Source organism: Ornithorhynchus anatinus, chromosome 2, assembly GCF_004115215.2.
Source record: "Ornithorhynchus anatinus isolate Pmale09 chromosome 2, mOrnAna1.pri.v4, whole genome shotgun sequence".
In the NCBI taxonomy this organism is placed as follows: domain Eukaryota; kingdom Metazoa; phylum Chordata; class Mammalia; order Monotremata; family Ornithorhynchidae; genus Ornithorhynchus; species Ornithorhynchus anatinus.
In genome coordinates this window covers 17,216,563-17,236,871 of record NC_041729.1, presented here as the reverse complement: position 1 = coordinate 17,236,871, position 20,309 = coordinate 17,216,563, and the positions used below count along the sequence as shown (strand labels likewise).

Below are 20,309 nucleotides of genomic sequence, written 5' to 3'. Positions count from 1 at the left end.
CGGCTTAGCCGCAGCTTCCCATCCCCTCCTCGAGCCTCCTCAGGGATGGAGTGACTGGCAGGAGTGTGAGCAGAATTTCACTGCGGCAAAGCGGGCGGCTCTGGATCACGGCTTCTAAAAATAAGGTGGCAGTGATGGCTGGAGGGAGTTGGGGGGTGAGAGGGGGCGAGGGGGAGGCCGAGGGCAAGGGAGGCCGGAGCCTGGGAGCTGCAGTTCCTGGGAGTTCCTGCTGCTCTAAGTAAGTCTCCCTCCCCCACCTTCCATTTCAGGCTCAGTTTTGAATCTGCTCCCAGGGCTGATTTCCTTCAACTATCCCAAGGGTCACATGAGTGGGGGCTGGGGATGCCTGGTCCTGGTCTTGGGGCAGTTGTAGGGAGAGGAGTGAAAGGGTTTGGGGAGAGGGAGTCAGGCTTGGCTTTGGTTTCCTCAGACAACTATATCAGAGGAAGGTCAGATAAACAAGAGATTTCAACCACTTGAGGTGGGACTCAGCTGAGCCCTGGTTATTTGGGGAGAAGAGAGCAAAAAAGGAAGAAGAACCCAGAGGATTCTGGGAGAGAGTGAGGAGGGAATCTAAGTGATCCCACTGCTGAAATACTCTGATAGGCCCCAGGGTCGGACTTCCCCTGGAAGGCACACGGACAAGCTCCCCAGTGGGCCCTGAGGAGATCTGTCCTTCCCTGGGGAGACAGAACACGGTGATGGCCGGCTGCTGAGCTTCCCCTCTAGACTGTAAGCTCCTTGTGGTCAAGGAGCACGTCTACCAAATCTGTTACATTGTACTCTCTCAAGTGCTTTGTACTGTGCCCTGCACAAAGTAAGCATTCAATAAATATGTTTGACTGACTGATTCCCCGCTCTTTCACCCCTTAGTGATCACTCTGGACCTCACCAACCTCTGAAATCCCACCCACAGAAGCCCCACATTGGGGAAAGTCCACATTTCAGCTGGGGGGCCCTGCCTGCTGGGTGGAGATTGTGGGATCCTGGGGGATGGCAGCCACCACGAGCTTCTCACCTCCTCTCTTGGATGACCGGGAGGACTTAGAGGATGTGGACCATTGCTTTGTCAGGCTTCTCCCCGTCAGGGCCTCGCTGGGGCTGCTGGGTGACTCCGTGGCCTCCGTGGCGACCCTGGCCTCCCCCTCCTCCACATTCTCGCCAGGGGGTTCCTTGGCTCCGTGGGCCTCGGAGTCGCTCTCGCTGCTGCAGAACTGGGCCATCTTCTGGGCTAGCATCAGCTGAGCCTCCTTCTCCAGCTGCCGAATGTCCTCGATGGTCAGGCCGTACCACTCATCTTGCCAGCACCAGGCCTGTCGGTGGGCCCGGACCATCACCTTCCGCAGACCTGTGTGGGGGACAGAGACAGGTGTTAAGGGGCAGTGGGAGGGGAGTCAGGAGTGGTCTTGGGAGGAGGTGCTAGATCTAACGGTCCAAAGGGAGAGGGGCTTGAGATGACACAAAATCCTGGCTGATCTGGAACGGAGACCTAAGTATTAGCTAAAATCATCTGCTTTCCTCCAACCCCCTCACTTAGCCGGAAAGAATCAGGCTGCTGGGAGTCACAATATTCCAAGAGGAATTGAAAAATCACACTGACACTGTCCAGTTTGAGGTACCAGATGAGTATGCTGGTTTGGCCCCTAATAATGATAATTGTAATATTTATTAAGCACTTACTATCTTCCAAGCACTGGGCTAAGAGCTGGGGTAAGTACAGTTCAATCAGATCAAATACGGTTCTGTCCCACATAAGGCTCACAGTCCAAGGAGGAGGGAAAGACACATTCAATCACCATTTTGCAGATGAAGAAACATGCACAGAGAAGTTAAGAGACTTGACCAAAACCCTCCAGCAGGCAACAGACATGTTAGGATTTTGTTAGGGTTTCCTGATTCCCATTTCTCTGCCCTTTCTGTTAGGCCACACTACTTCTAATAATAATAATAATAACATTGGTATTTGATAAGCACTTACTATGTGCAAAGCACTGTTCTAAGCGCCGGGGAGGATACAAGGTGATCGGGTTGTCCCACGTGGGGCTCACAGTTGTAATCCCCATTTTACAGATGAGGGAACTGAGGCCCAGAGAAGTCAAGTGACTTGCCCAAAGTCACACAGCTGACAAGTTGCGGAGCTGGGATTTGAACCCATGATCTCTGACTCCCCAGCCCATGCTCTTTCCACTGAGCCACGCTGCTTTCAGACAGGATCTCCTTCCACCTGGAACTATCCCGAGGGGCAGATTAACAGGTTCTTGAGGCCAGGACGCATACCTTTTACATCTTATGTACAGTCCTCAGGTGTTTGTGACAGTATTTTCTGCATGCAGTAGACACTCGGCAAATAGCGCTGACATTATGCCATATGCCCTACTGAAGAAACCATGTTCCTCCCTTCTGGGTCACCTTTACACCCCTTAAACCCTTGATATCCACCTCACCTCCAGTCCCACTACACTTATGTCGATAACATAACACTCTGACATTTTCCTGGTCTGTCATTTATTTTAATACCTGTCTCCCCTGCTAAACTGTAAGCTCATTGGGGGCAGGGATTGTGTCTACAACCTCTATTACACTGTACTTTCCAAAGCAGCGTGGCTCAGTGGAAAGAGCATGGGCTTTGGAGTCAGGGCTCATGAGTTCGAATCCCAGCTCTGCCACTTGTCGGCTGTGTGACTGTGGGCAAGTCACTTAACTTCTCTGTGCCTCAGTTCCCTCATCTGTAAAATGGGGATTAAGACTGTGAGCCCCACGTGGGCCAACCTGATTCCCCTATGTCTACCCCAGCGCTTAGAACAGTGCTCGGCACATAGTAAGCGCTTAACAAATACCAACATTATTATTATTAAAGCACTTAATTCAGCACTCCCTCTGGACTGTAAACTCCTTACTGGCAGAGGTCATGCCTACCAACTCTGTCCAGCACACTTCACACAGTAAGCACTGATTGACTGATTGCTCTCTTCCTCTCAATAGGGTTAAACCTGGCAATGACCTTGTCATGAGATGTTTGTGAACAAGGTCTCCCCAGAAATTGGTGGAGGTCAGCTGCAGAAACAAAACCCCAAGCCGAAACCCAGAAGGCTGGCTCGCCAAGATCTCGACCTGACCGATTTTTCCCTGTTCTGGACTGCTTAGCTATCATGCCCCTGGTACTTAGGTGGGACCAGAGGGTTGGTAGGTTATTCAACTTTGGAATGATGGCTGAGTGGCGGAGTGGCATTCTCTTTGCAGAAAGCTTTAAAAGCTCTATTTGGAGTCTTATGAGTAGAGGGGAGGACTAGGCAAACTCTCAAAGGATAATGGAGTCATATGCTCAGTAAAGGAGCCAACATAACACTAAACAATCACTCAGTCAATCAGTGGCATTTACCTATCGACCAACTCTGTTATCTTGTTATATTGTACTCTCCCAAGTACTTAGTACAGTGCTCTGTGCACAGTAAAGGCTGAATAAATACGACTGATCGATTGAGTGATTACTGGGTGGAGAGGACTGGACTAAGCGTTTGGGGAAGAGTTGGTACAATAAAGTTGGCAGACACAATCTCTGCCCACAAGAAGGGCAACAACATTACAGAGCTCTGGGAGAGGGGAAAAACCAACCCCAAAAGCCACCATCTCAATGTCCCAGGAATTCCTTTCAAAAGGTCCTAAGGTTCTGGTCACTTATGCATCAGCACCTCCAATGATTGGGGATGGAGGGAGGGGATGGAATGCTGAGCAACAAGAGAAGTGGCATGGCCTAGTGGATAGAGCATGGATCTGGAAGACAGAAGGACCCGGGTTCTAATCTGGGCTCCACCACTTGTCTGCTGTGTGACCTTGGACAAGTCACTTCAGTTCTTTGTGCCTCAGTTGCCCCGTCTGTAAAATAGGGATTAAGACTGTGAGCCCCGTGTGGGACAGGGACTATGTCCAACCTGATTACCTTGTATCTATCCAGCGCTTAATACAGTGCCTGAACACAGTAAGTGCTTAATAAATACCATAAAAAAACAAAAAACGACTGTGTCGATCTACCCGGTCAGTGGAGCAGTGGGGAAGCCCATTTGGGCCACGGTGACTCCAGGCCAGCAGCTGTCTTTACCTTCCTGGGCCCCAAGGTCTGGCATGGGATCCGGAACCCAACGTTCCCGAGGCCAAAGCCAAGATGGGGGCAAGGGCTGGGATGGACAAGTCCTCAGTGTAGGGGTACGCACACAAGAAGCTCTCAATAAATACCAGATTGATTGATAGTATTCTGCCGGCTGAGGTGGAGCTTCATTCCTGGAGAATCCAGCTCCAGAGGGAATGAGCAATCTCTGCTACGGACCCTGAGGCTCAGGGCTAAGTCAAGGATCCCTCTGCTCGTGTTTAAACTGCTGCACCTTCCTCGTAAATCTCCACCCTTGGCAGCTTTCATGAGGGGTTAGTCAGTCATTCCAACACAGATCTTTGACCTGACGGAGGGCTTGAGCCCACGGACTTGCAGGAGGGGTGGAACAAAGGAAATGGTTTTTTACCCCTGCTGACAAATTTGGGGCTCGCGCCCAGGGGCTGGTTCCAGTGGGATGGAGCAGAGCCTGGCATCCTGGCATCGAGAGACAGAGAGGGAGCTTCCCTAATCATATGACACTGATAGCCTCCAAACGGCTGAAGGGCAGCCCTGCCTAGACTGGGGAGGAGGAGGGGTCTGCCCGGCTTGGGGATCCCACTAATTAAAAGCCCAAGCTCCAGTGACCCCCACTAAGTACCATTCCTAACCGAGCCTTAGTGCATCAACTCCTCTCCGAAACCACTAGCCTCACCCTGCAACACATTACATGCCTCGGGCCTGAAATTACAGACCTCACACCACATGCATGCCAAGAGTCAATGCCACTGAGCCCCGTTCAACCATCAGGATAGACTCTACCACTTCCTTCCACTTCTAATTTTAGTAGTACGTTCCCTTCCTCCCACACTGCTCAGTTCATTCTCCCCACTCCTCAAACACCTCCAGTATTTACCCTTCCATCTCCACCTTAAACAAAACTCCACACCATCAGTTTTAAGGTACTCAGCTTTCCCCCTCCTACTTTACCTCATTGATCCCTTACTACAACCCCACCCAAACTCTTCATTCTTCTAATGCCAACTGGCTTCAAACCTGGTGAATTGTGCTCCTAATCCCTTGCCCACGTCCTCCCTCTAGCCTGGAACTCCCTCCCCTTTTAAATCCAACAGACTACCACTGTCTCCATCTTCAAAGCCCTTACTTAAATCATATCTCCTCCAAGATACTTTCTCTAACCCCTCACTTCCCCTGTTCACCCTCCCTTCTGTGTAGCTTATATACTTGGGTCTATACGCCTTAATCACTTTGATATTCACCCCACCTCCATTCCCCCAGCCCTCTTGTACATATCCATCTGTTATTTTTCTTAGTGTCTTCCTCCCACTCTAAGCTGTAAGTTCCCTGTGGGCAAGGAATGTATCTACCTACTCTATTGCATTGTACTCTCCCAAGCGCTTAGTTTAGGGCTATGCACCCAGTAAGCACTCGATAAATACCAGACTTGGGGGAGTTTGCTTGCTGGAGAATCCAGCCCCAGATAAAAGAATCAGTGGCATGTAGTGAGCCCCTGCTGTGGGGCAGAACTCTGTAGCCCTTCTCCTGGACAATCTGGGCAGGGAAGGTAGAAGGAAACAGCATGGCCTAGTGGATAGAGCATAGGCCTTAGAGTCAGAAGGCCCTGGGTTTTAGTCCTCGCTCTGCCACTTGTCTGCTGTGTGACCTTGGGCAAGTCACTTCATTTCTCTGGAATCATTTACCTCATCTGTAATCTCCATTTAATCTCCATTTAATCTCCATGAGGGACATGGACTATGCCTATCCTGATTAGCTTGTACCTACCCCAGCAGTACCCGGCATGTAGTAAGCGCTTAAATATTATACCAAACCAAATCAAACAAAAACACTTCTCGGCCTTCCTCCTTTCCCTCTCTCCTCCTCAACCACAGTGTGGTAGTTGGCTTGGACCCCAACTTGTGTGAGCTCCTTGAGGGCAGAGATCATGTTTACCAACTCTATTGTAATGTACTCTCCCAAGAGCTTAGTACAGTGCTCTGCACATAATAGGAAACCCTCCATAAATATCACTGATGGATGGATTAGAGTGAATGTCCTTGTGGGTGGGATAGCTGGTCCACATGGGACAGGCCCCAAAAGTGTCTGCTGGAGTCGTGAGAAGAGTGGGTTGGCGGGCCAGGCCAGTGGAAAAGAGGCTGACATGAGCTGCTAGCCAGGTCAGAGAGGCAAATGCTGCGAGGCCCTTTGGGTGGGAACTTCGGTCTTGGGGCCCTGGACTTGGAAGAGGCATCAAAAGGTGTGCAAGAGAGACCCAGGTCTGAGAGCTGGATTTGGGAAGGTGAGGTGGGGATACCAGAAGTTCACTGAGCCCAGGCATGTAGAGCAGAATCGTTCTGTGCAGTTGGATTGGACAGTATCTCCCACCCCAAACACAAAAAGATCCACCCAATGCACATATCGAGGACACGGTGACAGAACTGGGAGTGAGTGGACCTAGGTTCTAAACCTGGTTCAGGTTTCTCATCTGTAAAATGGGGGTCAGAGCCCTGCATGGGACAGGGAATATGTCCAACCTGATTATCTTGGATCAACCCCAGCGCTCAACACTTAGTAAGCATTTAACATGTATCACACTTCTTATCATCACCTAGCGAAGCAGGCCAATAAGGAGAAGACAGCCGTCCCTCCTTGCCAGTCCCCTCACCTCCCTGGTCCGGGGAGGGGGTGGCGGGGTGCCCAGCAGCACTCACCCACATCGTGGATAAACCTCTCGATCTTGGACTGCATTCCCCAGTAGCGGAACTCCACCTTGCAGAGCTTGTAGGCGCACATGATGGGAAAGTGGCCGGGGTGCCGGGTGCACTCCTCGATCCAGTCATCACTCAGGGGCCCGCGCTTGGTCTTGGCTGACTTGTAGAGCCGCGGGTCCTCCTCTGACTTGTACTCGTTGGGCGGGATGGGGTCTCGGACGATATCGATCGGATCTGGGAGTGGAAAGGGACCCCAGGGAAGCGTAGCTGAGATGCCCGTGGAGAAGCTCCCTCCTGCCAATCCAACTGCCCTCCTATGCCCCTCCCTTCCTGCCACTACTCCAGAGTGCCACAGGTGGCGATGAGGGGGAACCGTGTTTCAGGTTGCCGTTGGTGGCAGGGGCCTCTGTTCCTTGCCATCCCTTGCCCTCCCATCTCACCCCATCTGTTCCCGGGCCAATGAGCCCAGCCCCCACAACTCCATGATCGCTCTTAGTGCCCAAGATCAAGTATTCCCTTCGAGTTAGGGGATGACTTTGTTGTGAGAACTTGGGGGAAGAGTTTTGGCCAAACGGCAACTCCCCCTCTCGTGGGGAAGAGGCGATGGAAGCCGTGGAGACGACGGAAATAGAAATGACAGCATCCCTGGCTCAAGCAGAGATTTTCGGCATTCCACCTTCCATCAGCTCGCCCACCACCCGCTGTGCTGCCAGGGGGGCTAACTTTAGACACTTATAATTTCACCGTTTCGGCCCAACCACCATCAGGGAACAGCGGCAAAGCCTTGAATTTGAACATTTACAGAAAAGTTAATGGGAAGAGCTTGGAGTTTAAAAAAAAACAAGTCAGGGCTTCCCAGCAGACTCAAAGGAGCCTTAATTTTCTGTTATTTAATTCTAAGAAGTCGGTTATGCTGTATGTGGTGAGGGGAGGGAGGGGCAAGGGGGAAGAAGAGGAGAAAATCAAGACTTAAATCAGCACGCATAACTCTTGAACAGAGAATGAGCCTTGGCCCCGTCGAGGGGAATGAGGTAGGCACGGAGCAGAAGACGGAAATGCAGGAGTTCCTGGGCTCGGTTTCCATGTGAATATCAGCTTTTGGTTTGCGGAGGGACCTGGGGGCTTCAGCCACTTGCAAAAACACATCTCTGTCCTCGCCGGTTCTCCGATGAGCTCTCCCATCCCGGGGCCCGGTTCCAGGCCACCCAGCCTAACCAAGTGAAAACACATCGAGGGGTCTGGGGCCCCACTGCCTAGGAGCTGGAAACTGTGAGCAGAATGATGCTGGCCCATTCCAACTCTCCCTGGGGGCCAGAAACAAGCTGGCTTTCTCTTGGACTCCTGGTGAGCAGTTTACCTGCTAGCTGTTTCTGTCTCCAGGCAACACCACGCCTCTGGCATCTCTGGAGGGACCAGGGGCTGAGGAATAGCCACTAGGTGTCTCTGTCTCGTGGCCCAGTGGATGGACCAAAACCCTTGAGGGGTACAGACGCTGAGCGGGACGTGTTGACCTCCAGAGCCAGAGACCTCGGAGGCTTATTGCCGATATCTCAGCCCACCTGCCGAGTCTTGGGGTTTTATTTCCTGGGTCAATTCAGGAGAACCGGAGCGCCTATTATTAACTCCCTTGGAGCAGGGGCGGTGTCGATCGAAGCTACTGTATTCTCCCATATGCTGAGTACAGTGGTCTGCACACTGTAGGTGCTCAATAAATACTGTTGATCAATTGATTGAGCAAGCAGCCAACTCAGCTAGTGCTAAGTCTAGTCTAAGTCTCCCTCCTCTGCTAGGTGTGAAGGTCTTTCCGCTTGAGGACCACACTTCCAAGACTTGCCTGGAGGTTAGAGAGAGATGACACCCCCCTCCCCTACCCCCTGCAAAAGTTCAAGAGGCTGAGGCAGCTGTACACAGTGCTGCCCAGGGAGGAAACCAAGAGTTACCTGGCCTGGCTGGACCACCCCCCCAAACCTCTCTGGCCCCCTTGGTCGGGGCTGGAAGAGGCAGGCCAGATATTTACCCAGAGTTGTCTGTCTCTTTTCCACAGGAGAGAGGTTGAACACGTTGACATTTTCTCCTGAGTCGGATTTATAAAAGGTTTCGATGTCAATAGAGAACTTCTCCACAAAGGGACAGGTGTACCTGGGGGAGAGGAGAACAAAAGGAGCCCCACATGAGCGAAATGAAGGATGTGGAGACCCTGCTTGAGGTTGAACCTCCTGGAAGGAGAAGCAGCATAGTCTTGTGAAAAGAGCACGGGCTTGGGAGTCAGAGAACCTGGTTCTATGCCTGGTTCCAACACTTGTCTGTTGTTAGACTTCGAGCAAGTTGCTTAACCACTCTGCAAAATGGGGATTCAATATTTCTTCTCCTTCCTACTTAGATGGTGAGCCCTATGTGGGATAGGGACTGTGTCCAATCATATTAACTTTTACCTACCTCAGCACTTAGTACAGTATGTGGCACATGGCACTTGACAAATACCAGTTATTAATAACAACAATAATAAGGGTCAGAACCCAGGGAGGGAAATGGTTCATCCAAAATCCAACTCTCTCACAGTCACACTTCTGGGTATCAAAAGATGGAGAGATTTGCTTGTGTGGGATTGGACCGGAAGGAGGAGTTTGTCTCGACTACACCTGGAAGGTTGTGAATGCTGGAACTCCCAGCAACTCTGGGCAGTGACTGACCCAAGGTGGCCAGCAGGGACAGGAGCAGTAACAGTAAAATGGAGCTCACAGAAGCTTTAGGAGGGGAAAAAAATTGGTTTGGGCTTCAGCTCTGAGCCCCTGGGCCACCCCCTACTGCCATAGGATTATTCTGATGTTCTCTCCTTCCTCCTTTCTCCAGGGACAAACAGCCCCTGCATGGGCAACAGAGACAGCAGAGGGAAAATTCTGATTCTGGGAGAAGCCACGGAGAACGGAGTCAGCAAAGATGGGAAAGAAATTCTGTCCAGGAGAGAGTGCGCCATTTGCTTCAAAAACTGGGTTACTTCCTGGCGGTGCCTGCAGATACCCACGTGGAAGATGGTGTGACTAGAAATTGGGTGGGCAGGTTTTCCTGAATTGTCAGCTGGAGCCCTTGCAGGAGGACACCCAGGGTGAGGGCATCCAGAGTGAGGACACTCGGGTAAGATGCCTGGGAATGACTGAGAGGTGGAGAACTGGTATCTGATGGGGCCATTTCTCTTTGCCTCACTCTCAGACTCTGTCTCTATAGCCTTTCTTCACCAACCTGGAGAGTGACTGGGAAGAGGGCTTGGAGGATGGCAGAAGTCTCTGGAGGGCAGCCCAAGGCTCGGGAGAGGAGAGGTAAGAAAAAGGAGAAGAGAGAGGCACTTTCCATTTTTCTATTTGCTGTCATCAGAAGCTGTGCGCACACAGGCACCATCTCCACAGTAATTAGTCATTTGTGGCATGAGGGAACCATTTTAGGGAGCCGAGAAGGAAAGCTGTAATTCCTTATAAGTCTCTTCTATCAGCAAACAGAGGGGCATGACATAGCTTCAGCTGGGGCGGGGGTGGTGGAGGCAGGGGCTGCAATTCCATTGGGGCTCAGCCTCCGCTCTCTCCCGAAGCCGAGGGCTCTGACCCCACCTCATCTCCAAGGTCTCAGGGAGGGAAACCAAACCCCTCGCCTCACCCAGACAAACAGGGCAAACAAGAGCAGAGCTGGAACAAGAACCCAGGGTTTCTGCCTTTGCCTCCGCCTGGCTGCAGACTCTCCACCAGCCTGCCTCGGACTGAGGACGTTTCTGACTGGTCAGCCAGGGCTCTGCTGCGGACACGGCAGCTCCGACACCTGTTAGAGCCCATTTAACAAAGGGAAAGTCACCACCTACATTAGAGAGCTGGGTGTCCTTGGTCTCTCACACCAGGGGCCTCTAACAATCAAGGAAAGTGGTGACGAGAAGCAGCATGGCCTAGTGGAAAGAGCACGAGTCTGGAAATCAGAGGACCTGGGTTCTAATCCCATCTCTGCCAACTGCTTGCTGTGTGACTCTGAGCAAGTCACTTAACTTCTCGGTGCCTCAGTTTCCTTAACTGTCAAATGGGGATTCAATACCTGTTCTCCTTTCTACCCCATCTGTGAACCCCTTGTGAGACAGAGACTGTCCAATCTAATTTAGTTGTATCTACCCCAGTGCTTAGAACAGTGCTCCAAACACAGTAAGCACTTAACAAATACTAATACTACTACTAATAATAATGATGATGTGCACAAGAGCTTTCAGTGCCCCCTCCCCAGTGGCTCTCCTCAAATCTGACCCCTTGCAAAACGAGACATTGGGCCAGATTGCATCCGGAGAGAAGGCTGAGGAAGCATGAGAGGAGTCACACCAGTAACAGGTGACTTAAACGACAAACTGCTCAAGTCCGGGGAGACGCAGCCCACTCGGCAGGAGTCCGGGAGGGAAGCCGAGGTCCAAAGGCTCCGGCCGACAGTGTACCTTGTCCTGGTGTACGGATAGGCGTTCCACGACTCCTCTTCCACCCTCAAGGCTGCCTTGGGCAGGATGGAGCGGAACCAGCTGGGGATGTGCATACCAATATGGTAGACTTTGTGCGTATACTGGCCGGCCCCCCCGGGCCCATCGGTGTATGGCCTGTTCTCCAGGATCTCCACTCCGCTGCCTTCACCACAGGTCTCTTCGCGGCTCTTTTTCTGAAAGGGCACAACACACACAGACACACACAGACACAGACACACACAATTGAACACTATTACAGACACCCTTGGTACTTCTCTCCTACACAAAGGGTGTGAAGAGCTTGCAAGAACCAGAGGTAGCCTGGCTGGCGGAAAGCACTTTGCAGATATGAAGTGGCGGGTAATTGCTCCTCATTGTGCAGCATAATTATGCCTGAGAATGGGCCTCTACTCGCAAAGGGGAAGGGGTGGGGCGGGGAGGAGGAGGGGGATGCCGATTCCCAGCAACCAACAGTCAACTCCTGTAGAGGGAAGCCAAGTTGGTTTAACATAATGTCCCCCCAGAGGCTCTCTGGGCCGGCTTGACAGGCAGCGCTAAATCACTTGAACCTGAAAAGGGGGCAGAATCGGCCCTCTGCAGGTGCAGGAAAGTCCGGCATGTGCAAGAGAGCATGACATAACTTCCAAGTCAGCGCCTTTCAGAGCAGGGGAAAGCAAAGACAGCCAAAAACTAAAGGGAGCTGAGCCAGGAAGTGGCACTGCTGAGCTGTCGCTGGCTGTGGGGGAATCCAGAGAATTCCACACAAAACCACTAATGTGCTGTGGGGGAATCCAGAGAATTCCACCCAAAACCCCATCCCTGGAAGGGGTGACAGTCTCGTCAACACAAAGTCACTGCCACTTCTTACACTGCAAATGCCAATCCCAAAGTGTGAGGTCAGGGGTCAAACACAAGAGCAAATGATCCACTGTGGCTGACTTATTCTGGTGAGACCTTCTCTGAGGCACAGGTGGAAACACGTGCATACCCGTCCCACACGCTCAGGGATCTACGTCCAACGGAGGAAACCGGAAGACAGAGGAGGGGCGTCACTTAGTGGGAAGAGCAAGGGCCTGGGAATCAGAGAGTCTGGGTTCTAAACCTGGCTCTGGCAGCTGTCTGCTGTTGACCTTGAGCAAGTTACTTAAATTCTCTGTGTTTCAGTTTCCTCACCTGTAAAATGGTCTCTTCTCCCTCCTTCTTAGACCGTGAGCCCCATGTGGGACAGGGACTATGTCTGACTTGGTTAACTTGCATAACTTAGAAAAGTGCTTGACACAGTAAGCCTAAACAAATATAATAATTATAATGATGATGAATATCCCCTTTCAATTTGGTCCCAGCACCAGACACCACTTCTGGAGTTCCTGTGACTTTTGGCCAATGTAGAACCTAAACAGGAAGTAGGGATTCCCCTTGTGGTCTCCGTCTTCTCCTCCTCCTCCTTCTCATCTCCTCCCAGCAGGACCCTGACTGGGTTGCTGGAGCTGCTTAAGGGTTGGAAGGGAAATTCTACAGAGTGCAGCAAGAGCTGATTTGCTTGATACACACAGTCAGCCACCCACCGACACCCTCCCCTCCCTCTTCACTGGATAAATGTCCAAGTTGGAGTCTGCTATGTGGAGTTTTAGCCTCTCATCTCTGGCAGGCAAATTCACCAGGGGAGAGTGCGGGTAATGAAGAAGGATGAGTAAGAGGCAAGCAGTCAATAGCTCCGTGTTCAAGGACTCTGACTCAGGTGCCGGGTGAGGTTAGGGAAGGGCCAATGAGAGGACAGGCATGAAATATGCTTTGTGCTCACTTCTCTCTCTGAGCTGTGCCTCTCTTCTCGTTAGACATGCCTATCCCCATATGTAGGCCCCATTTACGGGGCATTTTTAAATGATTTCTATTGCGTCAGTGAGGGCTCAGAATCAATCCCCATTCCGAGCCCAACAGCACTCAAGTACATATCTGTAATTTATTTATTTATATTAATGCCTGCCTCCCCCTTTCTGGACTATACACTCCTTGTGGGCAGGGAATGTTTCTGTTTATTGTATTGTACTCTCCTAGGTGCTTAATACAGTGCTCTGCCCACAGTAAGTGCTCAAAAAATACAGCTGAATAAATGAACATTTTAAAAGTTCCAAGCCTTAAGCCCACCCTTGACTTTGCACTTAGCCTATATAACTATAGCCACATGGGACATTTTCATTCTCTTTCATTTTTTCTCTCTCTCTCTCCCTGCCCCTCTCCCTCGTTCTGTCTTCCTCTCCCCTCCCATTACTACTCTCTAGTTGGGCACTGTGTCACTGAATACTCTACTTCCAGTTTAACATTCGAAGTTTTTCTTCAAATGAGGAAAGGTCCCTTTGGGCTTACATAAGAAGGAGGCAGGTTCAGTCATAATATTTATGATGCTCTCAAGCTGAATACTCTCAAGGATCTGAAATTTATTAAATTCATCACCCGAAGGTCCCGACTGTGGAAGCAGCCCTGCTGACAGGGTGAAGGGATCAAAAAGAACAGTCAGGAAGAAGCAGGGAAAAATGGAGGCCCAGCTGAATCAACACCTGGACTGAAGCTCCCCTTGTCTTATTCTACTGTACTTTCATGAGGCCTTAGTATGGCGCTCTGCATAAAGTCAAATCAATCAATGATATGCGAAGATGATGGTATTTATTAAGTGCTATTTCCAATCATGTTCTAACTGCTTGGGTAGATAAAAAGCAAATCAGTTTGAACAGTCCCTGTCCCACACGGTGGGGCTCACAGTCTTAATCCCCATTTTACAGATGAGGTAACTGAGGCACAGAGATGTGAAGGGACTTGCCCAAGGTCACACAGCATACAAGCAGCAGAGCTGGGATTAGAACCAAGGTCCTCTGACTCCCAGGCCCGTGTTCTATCCACTACGCCATGCTGTATTTGAGTGCTCACTGTGTGCAGAGCACTGTACTAAGAACTAAGGAAAGAATAATATAATAGAGTTAGTAGACCAAGCCCAAGCCCTTGTGGAGGCACCAGGTAATAATAATAATAACAACTGGTATTTGTTAAGCGCTTATATTATGTGCTAGGCACTGTACTAAGCACTGGGGTAGATACAAGCTGATCGGGTTGGACACAGTCCCTGTCCCACATAAGGCTCACACTCTTAATCCCAGCTTTCAGAACAGTGCCTGGCAGATAATAAACGCTTATTATTATTATTATTATTAATCTCCATTTTACAGATGAGGTAACTGAAGCACAGAGAAATTAAGTGACATACCCAAGGTCACACAACAGACATGTGGTGCAGCTGTGATTAGAACCCAGGTCCTTCTGACTCCCAGGCCCATGCTCTATCCACTACGTCTCACTGCTTCTCTAAGGGACTGATGGATGCCTTGGGAAACTGACCCTGAGGCTCAATGCGGTGTACCTTGATGCTAGCTCCTCCTCAGGCCCGCCACCCCTCTGGTTCGGTCGGAGCCCAATTTCTCCCAAGGACCCCACCTGCCTTCCCATCCCCCTTCTCCCATCCATGCTTTCCTCAGGACAGATGGTGACACAGCTCCCCCACCCCTCAGCCCAAGGCTCATGCAATAGCCTTAAATTCCTCCTAACGGGCAAGCCGGAGCAGCAGATGCACTGCGATTAGCAAGAATGCCAGTTACTTAAAGGCTTTTATTAAAATAAATCTCTTGGCACAATGGCGTAAACATGAGAGAGGAAGCACATGACCCCCAGGAACAATTAAGAAATTAATCATTCTGACTAACGGCTCCAAACCGGACCCACCTAACCCCATTTATCAGGAACTACTTGTGAGGCAGAGGACAGTGACAACAAGACAACAACACTACCGCAGCAACAAAGGCAGTGAGCAGAGGCTCCCTGTGGTGAAGAGATGGTTGGAGTGCTTTGCTTTCTACCTTCCAATCACTGCCCCATTAGGGGGAGGAAAAAATTCTCACTTCCTGATTGATTGTTTATGCTTCTCGTAAATTTGCAAGGAACATCTGTCTGGAAGCAGCAAAGGACATGAGTGACAATGATGCCTGTGGTGGTGGAGGGAGGTTGGGGGGGGAGAAGGGGATCTGAGGGGAGAGAGCTTGATCTCACTAGGCTAGGGAGTCGGGCTTGCAGGCAGGTGGAGAAAGAAGAGAATGGTGGAGGAAGGAAAGGGCAAAGGGGGAGAGAGTCAGGCAGGTGCACGTGGCAATCCTAGATTTGACCTACATCAGCGGCTGGGGCGACGAGTCCAGCAAATCAAGGTTGAGGCTGAGTTAGGAGTGGGTTTCAACTGTGGCAGGAGCCAGCCCCAGAAATGGATGCCCCACCTCTTCCCAACTTCCTCATCAGGGTCCAGAAGCCAGCACTTTTCCAAACCCCCTCCAACTGGCCACCTTTGGCTCTTCTTTGTTTCTGCTTTGTTTAAAAAATTGTATTTGTTACCCAATCAATCAATCATATTTATCAATTGAGCATTTACTGTGTGCAGAGTACTACACTACGCACTTAGGAGAGTAAAATATAAGTGCTTACTATGTATCAAGTACTGTTCTAATTCATTTATTCACATAATCGTGTTTATTGAGCACTTACTGTTCTAAGCTCTGAGGTCGATACAAATTAATCAGGTCAGACATAGTCCCTGTTCCACATGGAGCTCAGTGTAAGTACTGAATCCCCATTTTACAGATGAAGAAACTGATGCATAGACAATCTAAGTGACTCGTCTGAAACAACATAGCAGGCAAGTGGCAGAGCAGGAATTAGAACTCAGGTCCCCTGACACCTAGGCCCATACCCTTTCGACTAGGCTAGGCTGCTTCCTTGCTCAATTGTATTCAGAACTCCATCTGCCTTTTAAGTCCTGCTGCTGTTTCTCCCTCAGTAAAAATTCCCCACTCCACCCCTTCCTCTCCCTTCTCACCACCACTACTGTGGAACATGTCCAAATCTAGCAATCAATGGTATACACTGAGTGCTTACTGGGTGCAGAACATTGCACTAAGCGCTTGGGAGAATACACTACAAAAGAGTTGGTAGACATTCCCTGCACAAGGAGCTTCCACCCAACTGGCTCATGGTTTCGACCTCGCCCTTGGTTACCTCCAGCCTCTTTCCTCCATTCATTCATTCATTCATTCATTCATTCAATCGTATTTATTGAGCACTTACTGTGTGCATAGCACTGTACTAAGCGCTTGGAATATACAATTAGGCAACAGATGGAGACAATCCCTGCCCAACAACAGGCTCACAGTCAAGAAGAGGGAGACAGACAGCAAAACACAACAAGCAATCATGCATCAAAACAATCAAAATAGACAAACAGAATCATAGATATATACACATCATTAACAAAATAGAGTAATAAATACTATATACATATATACACAAGTACTGTGGGAAGGGGAAGGGGGTAGAGCAGAGGGAGGGAGGAGGGGGAATAGGGAGGGGAGGAAGGGCAGAGGGAAAGAGAGGGCTCAGTCTGGGAAGGCCTTCTGGAGGAAGTGAGCTCTCAGCAGGTCTTTGCCTTAGAAAGGGGCGCATGTACTGCCTATAATAATAATGTTGGTATTTGTTAAGCGCTTACTATGTGCAGAGCACTGTTCTAAGCATTGGGGTAGATACAGGGTAATCAGGTTGTCCCACTCACAGCCTTCATCCCCATTTTACAGATGAGGTAACTTAGGCTGAGAGACGTGAAGTGACTTGCCCACAGTCACACAGCTGACAAGTAGCAGAGCCGGGATTCGAACCCAAGACCTCTGACTCCCAAGCCCAGGCTCTTTCCACTGAGCCACGCTGCTTCTTAATAATAATGGTGGTATTTGAAACACGGATCCGATTGGATCACTCTGTTCCTCCAAAATCGCCAGTCACTAGCCTACATAAAGCAACGGCTGCCCATTGGTTTCAAAGCTTGGCCTATGGATAGAATGCGGGCCTGGGAGTCAGAGGATATGGGTTCTAATCCTGCCTCCCCCACTTGTCTGCTGTGTGACCTTGGGCAAGTCACTTAATTTCCCTGTGCCTCAGTTACCTCCACTATAAAATGGGGATTATGACTGTGAGTCCCATGTGGGACATGGACTGTGTTCAACCTGATTACCTTGCATTTACCCCAGAGCCTGGCACATAGTAAGTACTTAACAAATACTATGTATATAATATATATAGATACTCATACACACACACACACACGTATACATATATATAGTGTATATATATATATAAAGACTCTCTGTAATAATAATTATGGTATTTGTTAAGGGCTTACTATGTGCCAGGCACTGTACTAAGCGCTGGGGTGGATACAAGCAAATCTGGTTGGACACAGTCCCTGTCCCACATAGGGCTCACAGTCTCAATCCCTATTTTACAGATGAGGTAACTGAGGCACAGAGAAATGAAGTGACTTGCTCAAGGTCACAGAGCACACAAGTGGCCAAGCCGGGATTAGAACCCAAGGCTACCTGACTCCCAGGCCTGTGATCTACCCACTATGACATATTGCTTCTCCTCTACATTTGTTTTCCCTTACCTATCTGCCTTCTTCATCCTCCTCTACATTGAAGTCCATGTTTTCCACTCCTCCCAAGCAGAACTCTTAACTGGCCCCTACTTCGGGATCACCCTTCCTAATTAGCTTCACCAAACCTCATCTCCCTCCCAACCCCCCCTCAGGAAAAGCCAACTCCTTCATGAGGCATTCCCAGACTAATCTTCCACCTTCCCAGTTACGCCATTCCCCCAGCCACCTCAGCACTCACAATTATCCGCTTGTATTTGTTCTTTCTATCTCTGCTCACATACTCTTAATGCTGGTATTGTCAGTTATTTTACATGCCATATGCTTGTCTTCCCAACTAGACTGAAAGCTCTTCCAGGGTCAGAACTTCATCTTAACTTCAAGCACCTAGGGCAGTACTCTGAACATAGTAGGTGTTTTTTTTGTTTTGTTCTTTAAGGTATTTGTTAGGTGCTTATTATGTGACAGGTACTGTATAAAGCACAGGGGTACATACAAGCTAATCAGGTTGGCCACAGTCCATATCCCACAGGGGCCTCACAGTCTTAATCCCCATTTTACAGATGAGGTTACCGAGGCACAGAGAAGTTAAGTGACTTGCCAAGGTCACACGGAAGATAAGTGGCAAAGTGGGAATTGGAACCCAGATCCTTCTGACTCCCAGGCCGAGGCTCTTATCCACTAAGCCACACTGCTTCTCAATGAATGAGGTGTTCAATAAATAATCTTGTTGTTGATGAGGAGTACCAAATTTGGAGACATGGGGAGCAGTAGAACTGTCGCTGAGACGAGGATGGGAATAGTGGTACTCCATGCTCGACCCAGAGCAGGCAGGCAGATTTGAGAGAGGTGCCTGGATTGAACTGCTCAATAAATACCACTGACTGATTGGTTGATTGTTCAGATAGGGCTGGGCCCAGGTTGAGTCAAATACTGTTAGCTGGTGAGGAATTCATCAATCATTGGTATGTATTGAGCGCCACCCCCACCTTTTTTTGTATTTAAGTGCTTACTATGTGCCAAGCACTGTACTAAGTGCTGGGGTAGATACAAGCTAATCAGGTTGGACACAGTCCATGTCCCACATCCTTAATCCCCATTTTACAGAGGAGTTAACTGAGGCAGAGAAAAGCAACTTGCCTAAGGTCACAAAGCAGACAAGTGGCAGAGCCAGGATTAGAACACAGGTCCTTTTGACTCCCAGGCCCGTACTCCATCCACTAGGCCAGTTGTTTCTCACTGTATGTAGAGCACTGTACTAAGCACTTGGAAGAATGCAGTAGAGTTGGTAGAAATGATCCCTACCCTCAAGATGTTTACCCTGTAATGGAAGAACATCACTAAATCCTCCTTTCCCTTTCTCCCACTCCCTTCTGCGTCACCTTGACTTGCTCCCTTTATTCACCCCATCCTAGCCCCACATTATTTATGTACATATCTGTAATTTTATTTATTAATGTCTGTCTTCCCCGCTAGACTGTAAACTGTGGGCAGGGAATGTGTCTGCTATACTGTTATACTGTACTATCCCCAGCGCTTAATACAGTGCTCTGCACTCAGTAAGTGCTCAATAAATATGATTGACTGAATGATCACCATGGCAGGACCACCAAGATGTCTCTGGGAACACCTGGGGCAGGGCAGCCTGTGGGACACCAAGGTTTGGGAGAGCGTTGAAATGTTTTCTATCAAGCAACTATTTACAAAATCTCGTTTCCACATTTGCGCCTGGTGGGCACTTGCTCTGCTCCCCCTGGGCTGGCGCAGAGCATCTCGGTGCTCGGCGGGATGCCTGGACCAAGGGAGACAGTGACGGCAAAGTGACGGTCCCAGAGCAGCATGGCCTAGTAGACAGAGCATGGGCCTGGGAGTCAGAAGGACCTAGGTTCTAATCCCAGCTCTGCTGCTTGTCTGCTATGTCACCTTGGGCAAGCCGCTTCACTTCTCTGTGCCTCAGTTCCCTCATCTGTAAAATGGGAATTAAGACTATGAACCTCATGTGGGACAGGGACAGCGTCCAATATGATAACCATGTATCTACTTCAGCAATTAGAACAGTGCTTGACACATAATAAATGCTTAGCAAATATCACCATCATCATCAGATGCGGTGGTGGCACCGGGGGAAGTGGGGAGCAGCCACCCACAGAGTCTATGCCAAGGCACACGAGCAGGAGTGAGCAGGGGTGAGCAAGGCTCCTGAAGTGGCCAACAGCCTCAAGGGGAGGCCGTTTGGCCAGATGCCTAACAAAGCACAGTGTTGCTGCTTAGAGTCTTTCCCATTTTTGACTGAGTGGGTGGGGTGTGCTATGCTGTGGTTACTCAATTTCTTAACCTCCCAGCGGGGTTCAGGTTCCAGGAAGGCATTCCCAAGGCCGTGGCCTGGATTGGCCCATCATCATCATCGTCGGTCTTTATTGAGCACCTGCGGTGTGCAGACCTCTGCACTGAGAGTTTAGGAGAGTACCATAAAGGGAGGAGACGTGATCCCTGCCCTCAAGGAGACTGCCCTCT

The 20,309-nt window shown here is 49.9% G+C and overlaps 1 protein-coding gene across 8 annotated transcripts in view; it reads right to left on the bottom strand.

The window, feature by feature from the left end:
• Window positions 1-20,309, bottom strand: part of PITPNM2 (phosphatidylinositol transfer protein membrane associated 2) — a 191,892-nt gene that overhangs the window by 32,240 nt on the left and 139,343 nt on the right. For all 8 annotated transcript variants that reach the window (XM_029051992.1, XM_029052050.1, XM_029052041.1 and 5 more), the window contains 4 exons: window positions 11,264-11,478; window positions 8,828-8,949; window positions 6,811-7,044; window positions 1,019-1,348 (listed from right to left, as the gene is read on the bottom strand). In XM_029051992.1, the coding sequence (XP_028907825.1) occupies window positions 1,019-1,348; window positions 6,811-7,044; window positions 8,828-8,949; window positions 11,264-11,478 (901 nt within the window). The remainder of the gene's footprint in view (window positions 1-1,018; window positions 1,349-6,810; window positions 7,045-8,827; window positions 8,950-11,263; window positions 11,479-20,309) is intronic.